Raw genomic sequence first — 21,669 nt, forward strand, 5'->3', positions numbered from 1 at the left:
CGAACGCAACGTGTTCGCACAGTTTTGGCGACGCACTCCACCTCCACGGATGGTATCTCCACTTCCACCGTCGCCGATGAAGTCTCTGCCAGTGACGCCGCAGTGGACGCTATACCTCATCGACGTACGAGGAGCCCTGTACGAGAATACGTGCCCGTGCGTCGCGACGCTCCGAGATCCTCGCCGATTCAGCTTACGGACCCGTTCCCGTCGGAACAAGGACGTGTCATGCACAAGATTGTAATTAATTGTAAATAGTTAGTTTTAGGAATGTTATTAAATAAAACCTCTCTCCACAACTAAAAAACACTAAAAATTAAAAGTACATAAATATCAACTGATTGTCAATACTGGTCAATTCATTCAAATTTCTCAAAGCGAACGTAATGGAAATCTTAACGCAACAAGGAAAGCAAAAATTTGCTCACTACGCGACGGTTACATGTATGTTTTTGATCGAACCGGTGCTTGTCACACAAAGAAGTTTTGGAGGTGTGATCAAATGACTGTGGATGGCAAAGGTCGCTGTAAAGGAAGGATTCATACCGAGGATAACGTGGTAGTGAAAAATGTAAATCTTCATTGTCATGGAAGTTCTGCAGGGGCTGTGGAAGCAGCTGCAATAAAAACTTCCATGACAAAAAGGTGTGCAGAAAGCCAAGCACTGCGCACGTTAATAATAATTGCGTGATTCGCATTTCACAAAGTGCCCAAGCTGCGTTACCTAACAACCCACCTTTGAAGAACATGATACGGCGAAATAGAAATGCTAACGATATTACACCACCATCTCCCATATCTGCAGAGGCTTTAATCATCCCAGACCGTTACAAATCATATATAGCTGCCAATAATGTTGAATAGCAGTTTCTTTTGTGTGACAGTGGCCCTCATCCAAACCGAATTCTGATTTTTGGCCGTTAAAATTTAAATGTAAGTACATAATGTGATCAACTGATCATATCTTTTATTACAACTCTTCCATATAATGTGCTAATGAGCGAAGCTTTGATCAAATTAATTTTTCTCATTGAAATATATTTGTTGCCAGAATGAAATGCTTTAGGAAGTACCGTGCAATATTAATAATATTATTAACTATTACCATGTTTTGTTACAGATTCTAAAGGAGTCTCGCCACTGGTTTGTAGATGGCACTTTTAAACCAACTTCATCTTTTTCATCAGATCTACGTTATTATGGCAGAAAGATTTTGGTGGGGTACATCCAATTATTTATGCCGCCTTGCCAAATAACCAAGAAGCGACTTATATGACAATGATTCGTAGTTTGCAGAAGTTGGAGCCAGATTTAAATCCTGAAAAGATTTCATGTGATTTTGAACTTGCCGCAGTTAAAATGCTTTCAAGAGCTGTTTTCCAAATGTACATACTGGGTTGTTTTTCCATTTAGTGAAGAATTTGAAGAAAAAAATGGCGCAGTTTCATTTGCTTGCTCGTTACAGTATGGACGGTGATTTTAGCGTTCAAGCAAGGATGGTTACTTCGTTGGCATTTGTTCCCATACCAGATCTAGATGATGCATTGGATCAATTAGCAAATGAAATACGCCAAGAACTACAACCAGTACAATTAGTTTCCGGTCGCCAACCGCAAATTAAATTAAAAAAGCATCGTGACGCAGATGAACGCATTAGAATGTTGGGGGATAGATACGATAGGGACAATAGGTACCTTTACACTTACGCTTTTTCGCGCGGTCTAAACGTGTGGCGTTCCAATCGCGCGCGAAAGAATGCGAATCTGGATGTAACTCCGGTCCTGCATGCCGAGCGCGAGCGCATTACTGCAGGAATTGCGTGCGGTTAAAAAACGTGCTCATTTTGGTTGCCGGTTTTCGCGCGTTTAGACCACGTTTTATTATAAAAATTGGTAAGTGTATCCGAATCAAAGATACTCGTGCATAAACGTTACACAGATATTTTTCTTCAGGTACTTCATTTTGAAAACATTGTAAGAGTCGGTGTTTCTCTGGTTCTGTACAAAATGGCGGACAGCCGATATTGGTCAAAAGAAATTGTTGCAAACTTTATAGAAATTTACAAAGGCCATCCATGTCTTTGGAAAGTGAAATCCAAAGATTACACTAACAAAAATTTAAAAAATCTTGCATATGACAAGCTAGTTGACTTTTGCAAAACGTTTAATACAGAAGCAAATAGAGATTATGTGATAAAAAAAATTCAGAGCTTCCGGGGCTCTTTCCGTAAAGAACTGAAAAAGCTTTTGCAATCGAAAAGGAGCGGAGCAGGAGTGCCGGATGTGTATGAACCAACGCTCTGGTACTATGATCTACTACTTTTTACTTGCGATCAAGAGATACCAAACGCAAGTGTGCAGAGTAATATGTCTCATGACGAAACAGTAGTCGATAATAATAGCCAGGATGATGAGGAAGAAGAAAATCAAGACACACAACTTTCAGAACACACTGAATGGGAAACAGATGAACTTGTGGAGGAAAGAAGAGAAAATAAATCTAATAAGGACCTTTTATTGACTGAGGTAAGCTATATAGTACATAATTAATATTATGATTTTCCTTTCTTTAACATGGCATCCTGCCAGGGCACTTGTCCTTCTTTATTGAAATATTCCATGTATTTTTCGCGATTAGTTTTTGCTGCTACCGATACATTTTTTTGCAGGCTCGTTTCTAAATTTTCGAGTTGGGTAGTGACGTTGCGCCATTCTCCCTGTTGTAATTCATGGGTTAGCACATCCTCTTGATCAAACGATCTCAGAGTGGCATACAACGTTTTTCGTTTAATTAGGAAATTGTGAAGAGCACAAATAGCTAAAACAACATACGTAATGTTTTGTGGATTGGTCATATGTATGGCTGTATGCAAAATTCTAAATCTTGCAGACAGTAAGCCAAAAGCATTTTCTGAGACATTTCGCGCGCGTGATAAACGATAATTATAAATTCGCTTTTCATACGTTAAATCCCTTTGAGGAAACGGCTTTAAAAAATTCTCATGCAACGAAAATGCCTCGTCACCCAGAAAAACAAAATTAAGATTTTTATCTGTTTCGCTGTTGTCTGGCAAATGTAAGTGACCTGAAATACAACATAATAAAATTAGCTACTTATTATTGTATCAAATCAAGTTACCATTCATCAAACCATCATAAAAATCGGTATACTCTAAAATACCCCCATCTGAATGTCGGCCATTTTTTCCAACGTCAACAAATATAAATTCGTGATTTGCGTTTACAAGGGCTAGTAACACAATACTATAAAAGTTTTTGTAGTTATAATATTGAGCGCCAGAATGAGGAGGAGGAACAATCCGTATGTGCTTTCCATCTAGAGCTCCTCCACAATTAATAAATTGCCACTTATTTTTAAAACTGGTGGCTATTTTACACCAATCTTCTTTTGTTGATGGAAACTAAAACAAAATATTACTTAGTCTTATTAATTCATCGCTCAAAGTGAATAAGTTCTCATATCATAAATTTTCAGAATGATAATGCTTCAAATTCAACTCCAAAATCCGCATATTCATCAGGGATGAAATCTCTTAGTACCACACCAAGGCAGAAAAAGAAAACCACTATTAAGAAGAGAAATGAAGAATTTATGGAATTTTGTAAGCAGCAACTTCAAGCACACAATGATATCGATGAATATGATGCAGTTGGAATTTCATGGGCCAAAAAATTAAAAAGAATGAACCCCGAACAAGCTGTTTATGCTGAAAGCTTAATCAATAGCATTGTTTCTCGTGGTTTATTAAATAAGCTGTCAGATGCGGTTACATTGTCCGACGCAAATGAGCAAAGACCTGCATCATCTTCATCATCTTATACCTTAAACTCATCAGATAGCAGGCAGTGTTGGCAAGTTACATTGCCATGCGAAGATGCACCACAACCTCCTGTTGTTGTACCCTCAAGCAGTTTAGTAGAGTATTACACATCTATTGCTAATATTAATACGAATGAATAGTGTAAATAATAAAATAATAAACTTACCTTCATGTATTCTTTCTTCAGAACCTGGTAAAGAGCTTTACAAGTTTCAGGAATAATTTGACATAAGGCAGACGATGAAATTCCAGTGGAAAACTTAAGATCTTCGAAAGAGCGCCCCGTTGCTAAATATCGTAAAGTCGCCATAAGTCTTTCTTCGGCACTTATGCTCTCTCTTAACTTCGTATTTTGTTTCGAAATTATTGGCGAAATCAAATTCAATAAAATTTTGAATGTATCAGGATCCATACGAAGGTAGTTTTTAAAATCGTCTGGGAAATTTAGCCGAAGTTCGTTTAAAAGTGGCATGTGACCAAATTTGTTCCGATCCTCCCTCCACTTTTTAACCCAAACTCTTTTTTTCTTTTCTTCTTCCGTTAGGTTCATCTGCACAGCCACACAAAGTGCAGCAATACATTTTTTCCGCCTTATTTTATACATTTTTTGATAAAACTTTCTTAAAACTTTTAGAAATTCTAAAATGCCACGAGCCAAGCAAAGAACGTGCGAAAGCAGGCGAAAACGGCTTTACACTGACACTCTTTTCCTCTTACGTTCCGGGCGCGTAGACAATACTCCACGATTGGAACGTTACAAATTTCTTGTTTCTAACAACACACTTTTGGAACGCCACGTTCTTGGCGCGTGTCGTTCGCGCGCGATTGGAACGCCACGCGTTTATACCGCACGAAAGAGCGTAAGTGTAAAGGCACCTAATATTATAGAATATTTAAGGGGTGTTGTAATTATTTGATGAATCCATAATTTATTTCTTGCTTAAATTGTAATTATTTCTTGTTTAAATTGTAATTAAACTAACTGCTTTAATTTGAATTTATTTTATGTGTTTTTCAGTCTAGTAATTATGTTCATCATAAATGTGGGTTTATTTTGTATCATGCTAGAAACTTGAGACTGTAATAGTAGGGATATTACAGGAATTTGCTGGTAGACGATATTTTGTTTTAGCGTTCCAGAAATTACCACCGCCATTTGCTGAACCTGACTGTCGAATACCTGGAATTATCATCTCCGATCAATACCACTTCCCAGGCTACCGAAACCGACCCGTCCGTCCGTAATTACCGCCGACATCGTTGCAATATACTTAATCTTTAATTAAATTACACTCGAACAATAACACACATTATGCAAAAAATATGGACACTATCTTACAAAAGAAATGAGTGTTCCGTACTGCAAATACTCGATATATCGCGATAGGCAATAATTAAAGATTATTAAAGATTCTCTTTTTTAGAAAATAAACACAGTAACTACATCATACATAATAGCCTTAATAAAAAAAAAGCGTTTCTCCATTGTAAAGGAGACAATAAGAACTATTTCTTTAGTAGAGCATAGAATATTCTATAGGATGCAGTATTAAATGGCGATATATATATATATACCCACTCTCCCCTATAACCTTATTGAAATATTTTATCATTTTGAAATAGTATATTAAGATACAAGAGTATAATCAAGCCGGATGAAATGGAGATAGTCCAGGTCAACTTAAAGAGGAGGGAAAGGAATAGCAGTCCATATTTGACGGATATGGTGCGATCGTCAAAAATAAAAAAAGGGTTAAATTATTTACTGAAGGAGATAAAAGTTGACTGGGCCAAATTGCATCGCCGGACGCCGCGCCGACGAGAACGGCTCCGTTCCTTTTTTGGTGGATGTTAGCGACGAACAACGTTTAAATTGCAACGTGGACGTAGCCGAGAACGAACGGAACGAGGAAAATGAGGAGGAAGAAACGGACGTTCATATGATGCTATATGACAACAACGGCGCATCTATGGTGGAATTATCTTTCCCAACCATTTACCACGGACGTCCTCGGCCATCACCGATCAATTGTAATATAATTGAGAAAAATGTCCTTTTCGTCTATTGCAAAATTTGAGCTATTATATTACAAGAGATATTGTTGCCGACCGGACCAGCTCTTCTTCGACTTCAAATTGAAGCAGACGCTGGAGATGTTTGACAGTATAAGTTTATGTATTAGACAGAAGCGTAACGCCGCCACTACCGGGAATAGATCGATTAGCGTAGGGGACCTATTGGACGCAACGACCGTTGGAGAGATGGTGAAGATCGACAATGCGTTTTCCTTCATGAAAAATATGAAGAGTTCGCCGGCATTATGGCAAGAGGAGCGGCAGAAGTTGTTCGCGATGATTCGCCAACTCGGTGTTCCGACCTTTTTTATTACGCTGTCGGCGGACGAAAAGTAGATCGAACTTATTTCTATTCTCTACTCTACGGCAAACACTACAGTCATGGAGACGTATTAAACATGAGTTCCGCGGATAAGAGCAAACTGGTACGCGAAGATCCTGTTACCGTGTGAGATATTTCGATTAGAGAATTCGATTAATGTTCTCGCTGATGCGGCAGAGAGGTGCAGCAAATCAGATCTTTAACTATTATCGCATCGAGTTTCAGCACAGGGGTGCCCCTCATTTACACTCTGTCGTATATCTGAATACCGCGAAACGAACAAATATCTGACCGAAATTTAATAAAGTACCAAGTGCACACGCACTCTTATCTTAGAGGAGAAAATTTTTATAATTCTTACAATCAGTTTATATCATTAATTATTTGCGTTTGTACTATTTTCATAATAAAAATGGAGTTATTTAGAAATTGACTCATCTTTAAATATTTTTCCTTTAAATTATCATAAATGGGTGGGCATACTTTGGCAACTATTCTTCCAATAGTACATGGTGGAATGCGAAAAAGGTATTGCAAACTGCTATAGGCATCTCCTACAACAAAAATCTAAAAGCAGTTCAAACTGCACAGCAGACATTCAAATAAAATTTTTGAACTGCTGTGCATCCTCCAACCGCAACTCATTTACGAGAGCTGAACCGGCTCCCAATGCAATTCGACGATCCACCCATTTTCTTACCCAACACTTCTTTTTTTTGCAATCATGAATGTAATGAAGAAAAAAGAGTTCCCCAATTCAACACCAAATGCCGAAAATGATCTAAAAACGTTAATAACTCTTATAGAATCGCATTGGAAGTTTGACATATCATCGCAAGCAACTGCTGACCTTAGTATGAATAAATGGAACAAGGTCACTTTGCTTCCGCTAGCAAGTGATTTAAAATTATTACGTGACTTTTTAATTTTAAAAGGAAACGACGCCCAAAGAAAATTAGAGAGTGATGATCCAGATGAAAGCTCATACACAACGTTATTACATACAATTTACTGCCGGGTAATATTATTAAATAGACGAAGACCGGGAGAACTCCAAAGGCTATTACTACGGACCTATACCTTGGAAAATTCATTACAAAATTATGAAGAATCTAATGACAGGCCCTGAAAGGATCTTAGAAAAAACTCTTAAGTGTAATGTTATTAGGGGAAAAAGGGGTAGGGGCGTTCCTGTTTTGTTTAGTCTTGACATACAAAACCACCTAGATACTTTATTGAAGTTTAGGGACCGGTATGTGCCAAAAAGTAATTTTTCCTTTTTGGAAATCCAGGAACCTTAGAACCAATTTCCGGTTATAAAGTTATACAACGGTACGCGAAGGAATGTGGCGCTAAGAACCCTAGCGCAATAACGTGCACCAAGTTAAGAAAACATCTGGCAACACTCACTCAACTCTTCGATATGACCGATAATATTGAACAACTAGCGACGTTCATGGGACATACGGTGTCTGTCCATAAACAAAATTATCGATTACGCGATGATGTCTACCAGACTGCTAAGATATCTAAACTACTAAGAAAATATTATAACTTTAGAAAATTTTTGTTTATTTTCATAACACTGTGTATATAGGTAGTTTAAACAGCGCGCCATTTTTATTTTTTAAGATCAAGTAGGAGGAAGGAGGGAGACAGCTAAGGGGGTCAACGAAGGAGACGCATAAAAAAGTATCGAAAGTTTTTTTCCCTAAATTAAGTGGTAATTTAGGCGAAATATTTGCTTAGATTACGAAATCATTAGTCATTAGAGTGTGTAAAGTGATGTGTGCAATAAAAGTAATCTGTGCGAAGGAAGTATTCACGTGGAATCGACGTAGTAGAAATCCACCACGTGCCTGAGACGTCTTCTTAGTTACCAGGGAAATCCACCACGTGCCTGAGACACTTTTGTAGTTACCAGCTTAGAGTATGAGAGAAATCCTTCTCTAGGGTTACCAGGGATCATCACCAGAAGAAGCCATTTTGTATATTGTGAAAATTCCTGACGTGCAAGGTGGTCATTCATGCAGTTCGCCGAAACACATATCTATATTGCTGGAAGAATCAATCTTGGGATTCCGTTAACCAACCTTTGTGGAACATCACCTGTGTTTATTACGACAAGGTATTTATACGAATTCTTAAATACGATCTATACAGAAAATATTGGACACGTTAAATTACATCACGATTATTTGTGGTTGTTGACAATTTGACTTTGTAGTAGTATAAGATCTTACTTCGAGAACACTCGTTTTCGATATATATTTTGCCTGCGTATCGTGTAAAGCAGTGGTATTCAACCGGTGGTACTGAGGGTGTGAAATGAACACGATCTGCATGAATCGCTACCAAGGAATTTATTCTTGAACCTATATCTACAATCTACAATTCTACACTATATGAACAAATTATTCTTTGCGCAAATTTTAAGTGATTTAGCTTTAGCCAGGGGTCGTCAATCTATTGAAACAGAAGAGCCAAAAATTACAACTTATAAAATTTCCCAGTTTTGAAAGAGCCACAAAAAAATTTTGATGTAATATTATAGTATTTGGCTATATACAGGGTCCTGCAACAATGCGTCGGTTTTTCCTACATAGCTGATACCTGGTAAAAAATATTGGTGGTTGCGAATCTACAGAAATTATTTTTGCATCTACAGGGTGTCCCATTTTTACGATGTCAATAAATAACTGATCTTTTTAAATAGAACATCCTGCATATTTTTACTTGTTTCAATCCCATTTGTTCAAACTGCTATAACTATTCTTTTTCAAATGGAACTACTACTGTTTTATTTCGCTATTCGATTGTCTTTTGCGTTCTCTTCAATGTTTATAAGGGGTGCCCTGTGCTTAAGCCCCGCAGTTTTTATGTTATTCAATATTTTTCACAAAAGTACCTACTCATTAATTACCTGTTTATACATCGGAGTAGGCTGCTATAATAAAAAAACAAAAGAATACAAGAAAGTAAAGGTAAACAGGTGTCACAAATTAGATAATTGTTTGCTGCAAGTGTACTTTTGATTTGGTAAACAAATAAGATTAATTAAAAAGGCGAATTTCGAACAAATGAAGTAATTTCTTTAGATAAATACGGAGAGCCGCAACTTTATATCAAAAGAGCCGCATGCGGCTCGCGAGCCGCAGATTGCCGACCCCTGGCTTTAGCGCTTCACTTGCGTCACCCGACGAGCCGCCGTGTATTAGGGGTAACGATATTGGCCGGAAAGAGCCGACGTCATTTTTTCTTTGTTGTATTGAAATAGTGCAATCTCAACCCTATTAGTATTGAGTTATATTCAGGTGTAACGCGAATGTGCTGAGTTTAAGCCAACCGTTGTTTGTAACCCATTGGTATTGTGAACGCGTAATCATTTTAGTGACAATGGATAAATATGTTATACGAAAAAAACGTGCTATTGACTCTGAAGATAACAGTCACACTTCGCAATCAGAAGCACGTGATACTGGAGGTGATACTAGTAGTGTGGCCGTCTCTGTTCCGACTTGCGCTAGCATCAGCAACATTGAAGTAAATTTAAATTTAAAACAATCCAGGCCTAGTAAACTGAAAAACGCGAAAATTGCAAAAGTGGATGTTAAGACGAAATATCGCTATTATGACGAATCATACATTAAATTCGGTTTTATTTCAAATTCGTGTGATCCTCCTCTTCCATTATGCGTAATTTGCAATCAAACGTTGTCGAACAACAGTATGAAACCGTCTTTATTACAGAGGCATTTAGTCACTAATCATGCGGAGTTAAAAGAAAAATCAATCGACTTTTTTAAAGTAAAAGCTGGAAGTGTAAAGAAGAATCTTCAAGAGATACGTAATTTTACACAATCATCCACGGTAGCATTAGAAACATCGTATGAACTTGCTTTATTAACGGCTAAAAATAAAAAATCATATACGGAAGCAGAGTCGCTTATTATTCCAGGCGCTTTAATTATAGCTGATAAAATGTTAGATGCTAAAGCTGTTGCATACATAAATAACGTACGTTTTCCTTAATTAAAAAATTTCCTGTTGTTATTACTCGTCATAATTTTGATTTTCCCTGCCGTTTTGTGTCCGTCCTTGTACTTACTTAGTGCGCACGCAAAATGTTCGTGGAAGGAAGAAACAAGTCCGAATCTTGCTGTTTGCGAAGATATAATTTTCTACTGTCGTGTGTCGTGCCGAAAGTCAATTTGGTGAAACCCTAAATTTTTACAATATAAGAAACAAACCTTACTCGACCATCGTTCTGCTCAATAAGCGCCGTAAGTACTCCTTATTTTTTAACGCTCCAAACTCTCCAGTACGTTACATAAATCAATTCTCTGCCGCTAAATTTATTCAAACTGTATTTTAATATTTCAACGCTATAAAGACAATCCCAAAATCTGATACCACAATGAAATGGCACAAGATGTTGTCGAGCAAATTGCGGACAAAATTAAGCTTGATAAACGATTTGCAATACAAATTGATGAGTCAACTGACATTTCCAACGAGGCACAGTTAATCATATACGTTCGTTATTTTGATATCGAGGAAGCCACTATTTTGGAAAATATACTGGGCTGCAAACAACTACCCGATTACACAAAGGCAGAAGATATTTTTAAAACTCTTGACCATTTTATAAGAATTGAACTAGAGTTGCAATGGAAATGGTGTGTCAGTATATCGACGGATGGGGCGGCTTCAATGACAGGATATAAGAATGGTTTAATTGCGCGTATCCGCACGATTAATCCTGAGATCAATTGGCAGCACTGCATTATTCATAAACAAAGTCTGGCTGCAAAGAACATGGACCCTGGGTTGCACGCAACCTTAAATATTGCGGTAAAGGTGGTTAATTTGATCAAGTCCCGTTCATTAAATTCCCGACTTTTTAAAATTTTATGTGAAGAAATGGGTTCTGCACACACGCAGCTATTATTACAAACTGAGGTACGGTGGTTGTCGCGAGGAAGGGTATTAACACGCCTGTTTGAACTGAGGGAAGAAGTGTTCTTTCAAAGCTGAACTCTGATTTAGTTACTTATTTCGAAAATGAAGATTGGTTGTGCCAGTTAAGTTACTTGGCAGATATATTCAACAAATTAAATGAACTTATCTTCAACTTCAAGGGTTTGACAAAAAAATCCAAAAACTGTCCGCCTTTACCCCAGATGACGGTACCGTTGACTTTTAAGTGTTTAGTCTTAATATTTTATACGTGTCTACAGCCTGCTGAGCGTTGCAGATTATAAATAGCAAAGTAAGTCTGAGTGTTACTACTAAAACTATCATTGATAATGCTTAAACCGTATTACCACGTGCAAGTGGATATTTTTTTAAGTGAAGTAGACATGGATAATTCTAATCTCAGCGAATTAAGTGATTCAGAAGAAGTAAATCACGAGACAAGTGAGAATGGAAAAGAATATGACAGCATGGAAGAAATTGTCAAATCCATCTTATCGGAAATAGTACATAAGGTGGCAACCAGCTCGGAAGAATGCTCTAATAAGGTGTATACAAAAAAAGGCAATTTAAGAAAGAGAAAGATTTATGAAGAATTACTGGCTTCAAGAAAAAAACATAAGTCTGAAAAAAAAGCTGATGCGCACCAAGTAAAATTACCTTGTAATGAAAAATGTCGCCTTAAATGTCCTCAAATAGTTAATTTAGAAAGGCAGATTAAAATTAATCAACAATTTTGGGCAATGAACAACTTTACGCAAAGAACATTCTTGTTAAGTTGTACAAAGAGGGGAATAAAACAAAAAAATACGGTTGCAGGTGTTTCAAGACGACAAAACAGTTTTAAATATGTACTTAAAACCGTAAATGGCGAAGAGTGTTATTATTATTATTATTATTATTATTATTATTATATTTAGATGATAATAGCATGAGGCAAGCCTATTATGCTATTTCGTTTAAGCTAATTTCTATCGGTTACGAACGTACAATTAGTTAACAATTAATCTTTTCTAATTCTTGTTATCAAGACGATTCTTAAATTGGTTCACATTTATTGAATTTACGATGTGTTCGTCTAGTGCATTCCACTGGTCGAACATGCGGTTAGTTAAAAATTTTTGCCTTTGCGTAGTTCTGAAGGGTTCCTTTTGCAATCTAGTGTCCGCGTAAGCGGGTATCTTCACGAAATTTCAGGAAGTCTAATTTGTTAGCGGGAAATAGGTCGTGAGTTAGTCGGTAAATCTGAATCAAGTCCGCTCTATCTTGTCTGAGACATAGTTCAGGCAACTTCAGTATACTTAATCTGTTACTGTACGAAATTAAGTTAAAATGTTTAGGCCATCGGGAAACTGCGTGCATAACTCGCTCTAACAACTTAATATCTTTGGCCAAATATGGTCTCCAAACTGAGACAGCATACTCCAAATGGGGTCTAAGGGTCATTTCGCACCAAGCCAGTCCAGTCCAGTCGCGTTCAGTCAAGTCTTGTCCAGTCAAGTCACGTCAATATTTCCTTTCACACTGAATACGTCGCGTCAGTTTTGTGGCGAAGTTGTGTCAAGATGGACGTACTTCTCCAAGGCATAATTTTACGTAGGCTACACAGAAGAAGAAGAAGGGTAAAGAAACGACGAAATCTGTTTTGGATTCATCCCATACATACCAGGAGACCAGTGTTCGGTTCTTTTAACCATTTATTTCCCGACTTACTAAATGACCCCAAAAAATTTTACAACTACTTTCGTATGAGCCCAGATTTGTTTTTTCAACTAAGAAATTTGATCGCTGAACGGATTCGAAAAGAAAATACCAACTACAGAGCTGCCATTTCCCCAGAAGAAAGACTAGCCGTTTTCCTGAGGTAAGGAAACCGTTTCAAATAAAGCAAATTTTTTTGCAAATGTTTAATATGTTTATAAAGAAAAAACAACATTCTTACAAATACACCAAGATTCTTAAAAATGAAATATAACTATTTAAAAGTATGCAGTACATACGACTCCAAAGTATTTGTGGGTGTAATGTCATCAGCCAGTTCTTCTAGCGAATGTGCACTACTAGCGGAATAATGGGAAAATGTAGAAGCAGCGACTGATGGTGGATTCGATTGAGAACGTATCTTTGTCTGTAATAAATTAATGACTTCGCCTTTAAATTCTAAATTTTCGAGAGGTCCAAGTTGTTTCATGGATGGAAGTAAACTTCGTAGAAACAATAAGTCCGGATCTTGGTCATCTTTCACGTTATCCGAAATTGCCTGTAGGTGTTTAAGGTATTGCCTATCAATTTCATTTTCGGTATCAATTTTTTTCTTTTGTCTTTTCCCCCGAAGTAGTAAGTCATCAGAACGTGTGGAACCACTTGGCGAACGAATGTCTGGATACGTCTCCTGACGATCCCCCTGTGTCTCGCGTTGAACGTCTTGCATTGCATTTTCCGTTTCATTTGTCTGAATTTGTCGTTTCCTTCGAGTGAGTGAGCCAAAAGCAGGAGTAGCGCAACTTGATGTACGAATGACGTCGTATGCCTGCTGATGAAAGTCTTCTTCAAGCGCTCGTGGCGAGTCTGGGGGCGACTGTTGGCTTTCTTCTTGAAGCTCATCTTGCGACTCAATGTGACCCTCAGAAGTGTCATCAGTATTGGCAGTGACGGATTCCGGAACGTTTCCCGACGTTGCTTTATGTTTTAATGTAGGATCCAAAAACCACAGGAACTTAAAATACGGCCATGTTATTTTCGGGACACTGTTTGTAGCGGCCCCAGAAGGGACACTTTTCAGTTTTCGTTTTTCTCGCATGTAATTGCTTCGTAAATTTTGCCATTTTGCCTTGACCTCTGCGTCTGAAACCAAAAACAGGAATAGGATTGTTTATTTGGGCAGACAATTCATTCAAGGAAACATATCTATCGTAAAACAGCAACTCAATAAATATATGTTGTGTACCTCTTGTGTTGTAGGTATCTGGCAACAGGAGAATCGTTTACATCCCTCAGCTATACCTTTCGGATGGGAATCAGTACTATTCATTATGTAGTGAAAGAACTGAATGAAGTAGTTTGGACTATTTTGCAACCGTTGTAGCCTGTGCCTACAGCAGAGAAATGGAGAGACGTTGCGCAATCATTTTATACAATTTGCCAAATGCCGAACTGCGTCGGGAGTATCGATGGTAAACACTGCCGAATAAAGTGTCCGCCAAACGCTGGTTCTCAGTTTTACAATTACAAACATTTTCATTCTGTTGTTTTAATGGCTGTCGCCGATGCAAAAAGCAATTTCATTTTGATCGACGTAGGAGCGTATGGTAGAGACAACGATAGCACAGTTTTCTCAGAATCTACAATGGGAAGAGCATTTAAAGCCAACGCACTAAACATCCCTGGCTCTCAAGAAATTATTAATACTGATATTAATATGCCTTTTTATTTAGTAGGCGACGAGGCATTTCCTTTGAGTGAAAACTTAATGAGACCTTATGCTCGTAGGCAGTTAAATTTTGCCAACAGAATATTCAACTATCGGTTGTCCAGAGCACGACGAACGGTAGAGTGTGCGTTTGGCATATTAACTAAAAAATTTGGTATATTTCAAAAAGCTATCGAAACTGATATACAGTTAACCGAAGGCTCAATTAAAAGTGCTTGCGTAATACACAATTTTGTACGTCAAACTCAAAACGAAAGTGACAAATCTCTGGAAACTGAGTTTTTGGAACAAAATTCCAATAATCTTCAACTTCAGTCGTTGAGACCTACAAGTACTCACAGAGCAAATACAAAGGCGCTGCAGGTCCGAGAAAAATTAACAGAGTATTTTATGTCTCCAGGAGGTTCTGTACCATGGCAAAACGAAAAATGTCGGGATGTTATCTAGACTTTATAGATCTATATCTTTGTTTCATGAAAATATACTGCAATAAATACCTACTTACCAGTTGTGTTTAATTCTCTGGCTATGCCTCTCCACACGGCAGCAATGAAATCACGATCTCTGTGCTTCGGGTGTTTAGGATCGTAGATTGCCTCTTTTGCTTGCACTAATGAAATCAAGGTTTCCACATCCATTCTGAAGTGCACGACTGTCAAGACTGGCATTAAAAATTCAACCGGCTGAGTCGCAATCAGTCTTGACAAGTCTTGACGCGATCGGACTGGACGTGACGCGCTTAGTATGAAACCAGATCTATACATTGCCCTTATTTCAACGATAAATTAATATTTGCAATCCAGTAGCGTCCGACTTGACTGGACGCGACTGGACTGGACTGGCTTGGTGCGAAATGACCCTAATATACGTCACAAACAGCTTTGTACATAGTTCTGGTGACGGATTAAGAAATACTTTCCTGAACATACATAACGTAGCAAAAGACTTTTTAAAAACTTTAGCGGATTGCTCGTCCCAAGTTAATTTATTATTTATTGTGACTCCTAAATCGTTTTGACATTGAACTTCATTGATCAGTATATTATCCAAGCAGTAAGAAAATTTTTGATTATGATGTCCTATTCGCAGCACCACACATTTTCCCCCGTTCAAAGGCAAGTCCCACGAGTTGCACCAGTCAACTGCAGCATTTAAGGCGACTTGGATTTTATTTTCCGCTTCCAAGGAGTTACCAAATATTTTGATATCGTCAGCATAGGCCACATGGCTGCATTTCAAGTTCAAAAGTAAGTCCGACGTAAACAAGATAAATAAAAAAGGTCCAAGAACAGAGCCTTGAGGGATACCACTAACGACCTCAGTTCTGTTTGATACAACGTTACCGACTTTGACTACAAATGAACGATCAGACAGGAAAGCTTTAATCCACTGTAAGACATTTCCATTAATTCCAAAACTCACCAACTTATGTAACAACAATTCGTGAGAGACCCTGTCGAACGCCTTACTGAAATCTAAATAAATGATATCAATAGAGGCTTCAGAATCGCTAAGTTTGGTCCACTGGTTAATCGAAGATAGTAGGTTCGTTATCGTAGAACGACCTGGCAGGAAACCATGCTGTGTGTCAGGTTATGTTTGTAAGACTTTTCTGCTTGCTACTTTGGGATTTCATCCTGCCAATGATAGATTTTTAAAATCTGTGAAGAGCTCCGAACCTAATTCTATTACTCCAAAAAAAGATATGCGTGGTTGCCATCCTAATGCATCCAAAGTTGATACAAATTTAATTAAAGAGCATATGAATTTTCGGCCAGTTATTTCTCATTACAGAAGAGAGCACACGCACCTAACAAGTTGTATCTTGCCAGTGACATTTCGATAACATTCATGTATAAACATTTTGCTCAAAAATGTCCAAATTTGAAGATTTCCTACGAGTTGTATAGAAAGACAGTTGCCGAAATGAATATTTCGTTCGCCAAGTTGGGCAACGAAGAATGTTTTGAATGTGAACAACATGACTTACATTAAAACAATTCGAGTCGTAGCAAACAAGGATTGAATGAAGACTGCAAGGAATGTGCATCATGGAAGCAGCATAAAGAAAAGTATGTTGCCGGAAGAACAGAGTATAAAGCAGACGAAAAAGAAAAGGTACCGGAAACATTAATGGTTTCAGCGGACCTACAAAAGGTAGACCTTATTTTATAATTTATTAATCTTATTACTTATGCATGCCTTTTTTTCAGGTTATAATGTAACCCCGTGCTGAAATGTTTAAGGAAGTTATATTTACTCCCAGTTGGTGCTTATACCAAAACTACTAAACCACTTGCTGGCATGAAGGAGTGGCTGGTCGAAACAAGGAGGATTTGGTCTCTTGTTTTTATGCGTTCTTTTTACATAACAGGGATGTAATAGTATTTTACATTATTAGCCAGGTAAGTGAGTTTTTACTGGCGATAGGAGAAGTTGACTAGCGAGCCGTTAGGCGAGCTTGTCATCTCCTAGACCCAGTAAAAACTATTACCTGGCGTATAATGTACAATATTTTATTTGTTACTCATTTGTAAACAATAGTAAACGTAAATAATTAGTTCTTAAATTAATCTTGAAGAAATGTCTAAAATATCATTTTATCCATGTAACAGAGACTTCGCATTAATTCTGGCCAATGAAATTACTAGATTACTAACTTGTAAAATTTTTACAGGTCTGCTGTCAGTTTTACAGGTCTGCTGTCAGTTTTACAAGTCAGTAGCGTTTAAACATGACGTTTACCCGTTTGCGTTTTGTCTTGTTAATCAACGTTTACAACTGAGTAACAAATAAAAAATATTACTATTTGGCTGGACAACTGTTCAGCACAAAACAAAAACTGGGCATTAATTTGCTTCTTTATTTATGTGGTAAATTCTTCAGAGATCGAGTTGGAAAATTTAAATGTAAAATATTTTCAATCAGGCCATACGTTTATGTCTGCGGACTCGTTTCACCACCAGGTGGAATTGAGTTTAAAGAAAATTGCTCAAGTTTTTGATTTTCGTGATTTCAAAAATGCCGTGCAAATGGCGAGTTCATCGAAAGTGGATGTGAAAGAAATGGCTCCACAAGATTTTCTTCAATGGAAGGACAATTCATCTAAGCACAAAATTCAAAAAAATACACCGAAACCTTATCTGCAAAAAATGGTTCATTTGAAATTTATTAGAGGCGATTAGGCGAAAACGTATTATATTATAAAAACTCTTTTTCTGAAGATTTTATCAAGCTAATGCACATAATCGTATTCATATGTTTCATTTTATTTATATGGGTAGCTATCTGTTTCACGCGACTCTTAAAAAAAGCATTCAATATGGGGACATAGTTGACGATTTTCTATGGCGTCGTTTTAAGTATGTGTGTTACGAGTCATCCGAATGAGGGTAACTGAAGTGTTATCCGTTTTTCAGATACCGCGAGTTGACGGAGATCATGCGACAAAAGGAGGACCGACATTTCGCAGAGGCAACATGGCCAACGGCACGATGACCGCCGAAGACTTGAAAAAAAATGGCACTTGAACAAATATCTAAGGCGTGTGAAAGTCATCGTTATTCAAGCACTCGGGCCGTTATGAAAAATACCAAGAGCTGGAAATGCTTCCCCTTTACACGCATGTCGATGTATGATACATTTTTATGGCATTAGCGAAACAGTGCATATTAACCCTCTATACCGAAGGGTTATATGTGATATGTTATAGGTACGAGCTTCCAAGAAACTCTTTCTCCAAACAAAAAAGCAATAAAAATCACGTGAACAATAGTCGGCGTCGGTAGCGGCCCTAAACAATTTCACATTTGTTTTCACGTGATTTTTATGACTACCAAAGGGGGTGGAAGTAACAAGTAAGAAACAAGCCATTTTCGGTTTGAACGCAAAGTAGAAACGTCAGAAAGGTGTAAGTACATTTACCTTACGTAGCGTACATTCTATAATTTCCTACATACTAATTGAGTATATTTCGTTTACAAATACTAATTAACAAACGAAGTTACAATAGGCAAGCATTTGCGAAATTTTATTGTTAAATATTATGTGGAAAGGTGGCAGGTGCTTTAGCTTCATAGACATGTCTGTTCCGAAAGCAAGTAAAACGAAGTATAGTTAAACGGTATATAAGATTTACCCTTCCATTACATTAATTAAATTTCCTATTTATTTTAATATTGCAGGAAATGCCGCGCGGTAAAAAATCACGAAACGGTAAGAAATCATTTAGTTCCATAACATATTACAAAAATGTGCTTATAGTAAACGAACCGGAGCGGCCGAAGGAGCCCCCACAGGAGGAGAATGCTATTATGGTGCCACCCCCGCCGGAGACGCTTACCGCGCCGGAGGCGCCGATCCCTCCACCGGAGGCGCTGATCCCTCCACCAGAGGTGCTGATCCCTCCTGCACCGGAGGCCATGGAAGTGCCTGCTGCTGGTAATCTCTCTTAAAATTGTTGTAATACTCCTTATTTAAATACCGATAATTCATAGCGGAGAATCCGTGGTCAAACATACTCAGCTCCGAAGGAGTCCGGCCAGAAGCCACGTAGGCGCTCAAATTTTGGTAAATACATTACATACATACATTATAATCATTCGGCCTATGCTGTCCGTTCAATTTTATATCCGGAGTAAAGAAGCTAATGCATAGCGCTGCACAATATTAAATTTACTATTAACATTTGATAATTTGTACTACAGAGTTACATGGTTACAGGCTGTCAGCAACGATCCTGCTGAAAGGATTGAGCTGCTAGAGCGCTACGTGGTGACGACCAACGAGCGGTTGAGGGCCTTCGAGGAGGAGTTGGCCACTCGGGGCCCTAGCAGCAGCGGGCACCATGGCCATCGTCGCGGTCGGAGAGATCGGGGCCGTCAGCGGGGGAACCGTGGCCGGGGGAACTCCACCATGTTTTTATCAACCGTGTCCAAGGAAATTCAATTTATACAGTGGACTGCGAAGGCATCTTCGAACATATAGTACTGCTCCAAACACCTCTACAAAAAATGTAACCGCAGACGATGCAGACGGAAACGCAAATGATGTAATACATGAAGTTTCTTCGCACAGTGACAATGACGTTAATTTCTCTGAAACTACTGATCAACTTTTAAATTGTAGCGTACCACTCCCTGACCCTAATCTGCCAGTTAATGAAGCTGCTAATTTTGTAAGTAAACTGACATCTTTGGGTTTACCCGCTACCACTACTCAGCAAATTATTGACGCAACTAACGAATTTGTAAATAATATAGTGTGGAGTATGCACAATAATGATCAAGATGGCGCTATGAACCAAAAAATTATTTTCAAAATTTTGATTCGCACTACAAAAGAGAAAAGTATTTTGAAGCACAAATTGTAAAACCTATTGAAATTTGTTTGGGACAAAGGCACGACCAAATATGGGATCAAAAATCTTTTTTTCTACAACTGTCAAAAAAACCTGTCATTTTCTGACGGATTTCGAAACGCGAAGTACTAGATTTTTAAACGGTTAATTAATAAGTAAGGTTGCTATTGACAACGTGCGCGAAATCGTCAACAGTGAAAAAAAGTATTTCGCGCACGTGACAAAGTTGAACTTAAAACAGCAATTTTAATATTAACAATCGGTTCAGCTGTAGAAAAAATATTGTATATAACGCTAGCGCGAAGTTATTTCGCGCATTTGACTGATATTTTGACTCGGCTTCGCTTCGTCAAAATACCTTCAGTCTCAATGCGCGAAATTGAACTTCGCGCTCTTGTTATATTAAGAACTACAAGGAAGTGCCAGTTCCTTCTAATTTTGTGTACATACCTCTGCTGGACACTCTCAAGTTTCTACTAAATAATAAATCATATTATACCTTAATTCAGAAAAGTAAGGAAAGTGTGGTTTATGAAAACTTCAAAGATGGGTCGTCTTTAAAATCAAATGTTTTTTTCCAAAATTTCCCAAATGGCCTATAGTTGCAAATATACTTTGATGCATTTGAAACAGTCAATCTTTTGGGTTCTAAAACCGGAGGACACAAGTTAGGTGCTTTTTATTTCATTATCAGAAATTTAGCTTTTCACTTAAATACAAAATTAGAGCATATTCATATTTTAGGACTTTGTTATAATAATGATATAAAACAATTTTCGATGAATAAAATACTAGAAATTATAGTACATAATTTAAAGAAGTTGTAAACGGATGGTATAGAACTTGATAACGGGGATAAGATTTTGCTATGATAATTTAGGAGGAGCGATGTTATTTGGCATGGTCGAATCTTTTTCCTCCAATTATTATTGCAGAATATGCATGGTGCATAAGATAGATGCAAAGATAATTTATGACGAAGATGACAAAAAATTAATCTTAAGAACTAGCGGAAATTATACTGCTCATTCAAAAGAGACTGCTGATAATGACTCTGCAAGTAATGTATTCGGAATTAAATCGTATTCATTATTAAATGATCTAAATTACCTTTCGTTATTTGAATCCCCATCTGTTGACGCCATGCATGATATATTAGAGGGTGTAGCACAGTGTGAGATAAAAATGTACCTAAAACATATTGTATCTGAAAAACTTATTACTTTACAAAACATTAATGAACGATTAAAATCTTTTAGTTTTGGTTTATTGGACAAAAAAAAGAAACCCAGTCCAATTTTGCTAGACAAAAGCGGAAGCTTAATAGGACAACGAGCAGCTCAAACTTGGACATTAATCACTTTTATTCCGTTAATATTATCAGACGTTAATAAGAAATGTTTAAAAAAATTCAAAGTACTACTGTTGCTATTACAGTGCATGGATATTATTTTTTCTAGAAAAATTGCGTTAGGCATGCTAAATCAATTGAGACATTTAATAAAAGAACATCATTTATTGCTTATGACCGAGTATGATTGTCATTTAATTCCCAAACATCATTTCCTTCTCCATTACTCGCAGATAATACGTAAAATGGGACCTATAATTGACTTGTGGACTATGCGGTTTGAGGGTAAGCATGGTTACTTTAAATCACAAGT

General features: G+C 37.5%; 4 protein-coding genes across 5 annotated transcripts; 2 read left to right on the top strand and 2 right to left on the bottom strand.

Annotated features, from left to right (window-relative positions):
• Window positions 1-480: 480 nt before the first annotated feature.
• Window positions 481-4,092, top strand: LOC116167367. Its single transcript, XM_031482721.1, has 4 exons — window positions 481-933; window positions 1,121-1,892; window positions 1,953-2,525; window positions 3,496-4,092. Exons 3-4 carry the CDS (start codon window positions 2,007-2,009, stop codon window positions 3,979-3,981), a joined length of 1,005 nt encoding a protein of 334 aa, XP_031338581.1. The 5' UTR covers window positions 481-933; window positions 1,121-1,892; window positions 1,953-2,006; the 3' UTR covers window positions 3,982-4,092.
• On the bottom strand, window positions 2,512-4,642 carry LOC116167358. Its single transcript, XM_031482710.1, has 3 exons — window positions 4,008-4,642; window positions 3,139-3,421; window positions 2,512-3,084 (listed from the first exon to the last, which is right to left on the bottom strand). Exons 1-3 carry the CDS (start codon window positions 4,443-4,445, stop codon window positions 2,552-2,554), a joined length of 1,254 nt encoding a protein of 417 aa, XP_031338570.1. The 5' UTR covers window positions 4,446-4,642; the 3' UTR covers window positions 2,512-2,551.
• Window positions 4,643-12,706: 8,064 nt separating this feature from the next.
• Window positions 12,707-15,494, bottom strand: LOC116167804. Its single transcript, XM_031483342.1, has 2 exons — window positions 15,152-15,494; window positions 12,707-14,060 (listed from the first exon to the last, which is right to left on the bottom strand). Exons 1-2 carry the CDS (start codon window positions 15,408-15,410, stop codon window positions 13,192-13,194), a joined length of 1,128 nt encoding a protein of 375 aa, XP_031339202.1. The 5' UTR covers window positions 15,411-15,494; the 3' UTR covers window positions 12,707-13,191.
• A 2,088-nt stretch (window positions 15,495-17,582) lies between these two features.
• Window positions 17,583-20,144, top strand: LOC116159383 (CASP-like protein 4A2). Of its 2 annotated transcripts, XM_031472352.1 has the most exons (4): window positions 18,548-18,861; window positions 18,910-19,086; window positions 19,143-19,215; window positions 19,369-20,144. In XM_031472352.1, the coding sequence occupies exons 1-3, from the start codon at window positions 18,834-18,836 to the stop codon at window positions 19,199-19,201; spliced, it is 264 nt and encodes an 87-aa protein (XP_031328212.1). In that variant the 5' UTR covers window positions 18,548-18,833; the 3' UTR covers window positions 19,202-19,215; window positions 19,369-20,144. The 2 variants fall into 2 exon arrangements, 1 of the variants encoding a protein (XP_031328212.1); XR_004142972.1 differs by lacking the exons at window positions 19,143-19,215; window positions 19,369-20,144 and having other exon boundaries at window positions 17,583-18,556; window positions 18,831-18,861; window positions 18,910-19,044.
• The last annotated feature ends 1,525 nt before the right edge of the window (window positions 20,145-21,669 follow it).

This window comes from Photinus pyralis, unplaced genomic scaffold (assembly GCF_008802855.1).
Source record: "Photinus pyralis isolate 1611_PpyrPB1 unplaced genomic scaffold, Ppyr1.3 Ppyr1.4_LG1, whole genome shotgun sequence".
NCBI lineage: Eukaryota > Metazoa > Arthropoda > Insecta > Coleoptera > Lampyridae > Photinus > Photinus pyralis.

Bases quoted from the DNA above. Each gene is read 5' to 3' on its own strand.
- LOC116167367 (XM_031482721.1), top strand. From the start codon at position 2,007: ATGGCGGACAGCCGATATTGGTCAAAAGAAATTGTTGCAAACTTTATA. The intron at 2,526-3,495 runs GTAAGCTATATA...ATAAATTTTCAG, and splicing joins AGGACCTTTTATTGACTGAG to AATGATAATGCTTCAAATTC.
- LOC116167358 (XM_031482710.1), bottom strand. From the start codon at position 4,445: ATGTATAAAATAAGGCGGAAAAAATGTATTGCTGCACTTTGTGTGGCT. The intron at 3,422-4,007 runs GTAAGTTTATTA...ATTTTGTTTTAG, and splicing joins TGAAGAAAGAATACATGAAG to TTTCCATCAACAAAAGAAGA. The intron at 3,085-3,138 runs GTAACTTGATTT...GTTGTATTTCAG, and splicing joins TTATGATGGTTTGATGAATG to GTCACTTACATTTGCCAGAC.
- LOC116167804 (XM_031483342.1), bottom strand. From the start codon at position 15,410: ATGTATAGATCTGGTTTCATACTAAGCGCGTCACGTCCAGTCCGATCG. The intron at 14,061-15,151 runs GTAAGTAGGTAT...TTTTGGTTTCAG, and splicing joins CAGAGAATTAAACACAACTG to ACGCAGAGGTCAAGGCAAAA.
- LOC116159383 (XM_031472352.1), top strand. From the start codon at position 18,834: ATGCCGCGCGGTAAAAAATCACGAAACG. The intron at 18,862-18,909 runs GTAAGAAATCAT...ATGTGCTTATAG, and splicing joins CGGTAAAAAATCACGAAACG to TAAACGAACCGGAGCGGCCG. The intron at 19,087-19,142 runs GTAATCTCTCTT...GATAATTCATAG, and splicing joins CATGGAAGTGCCTGCTGCTG to CGGAGAATCCGTGGTCAAAC.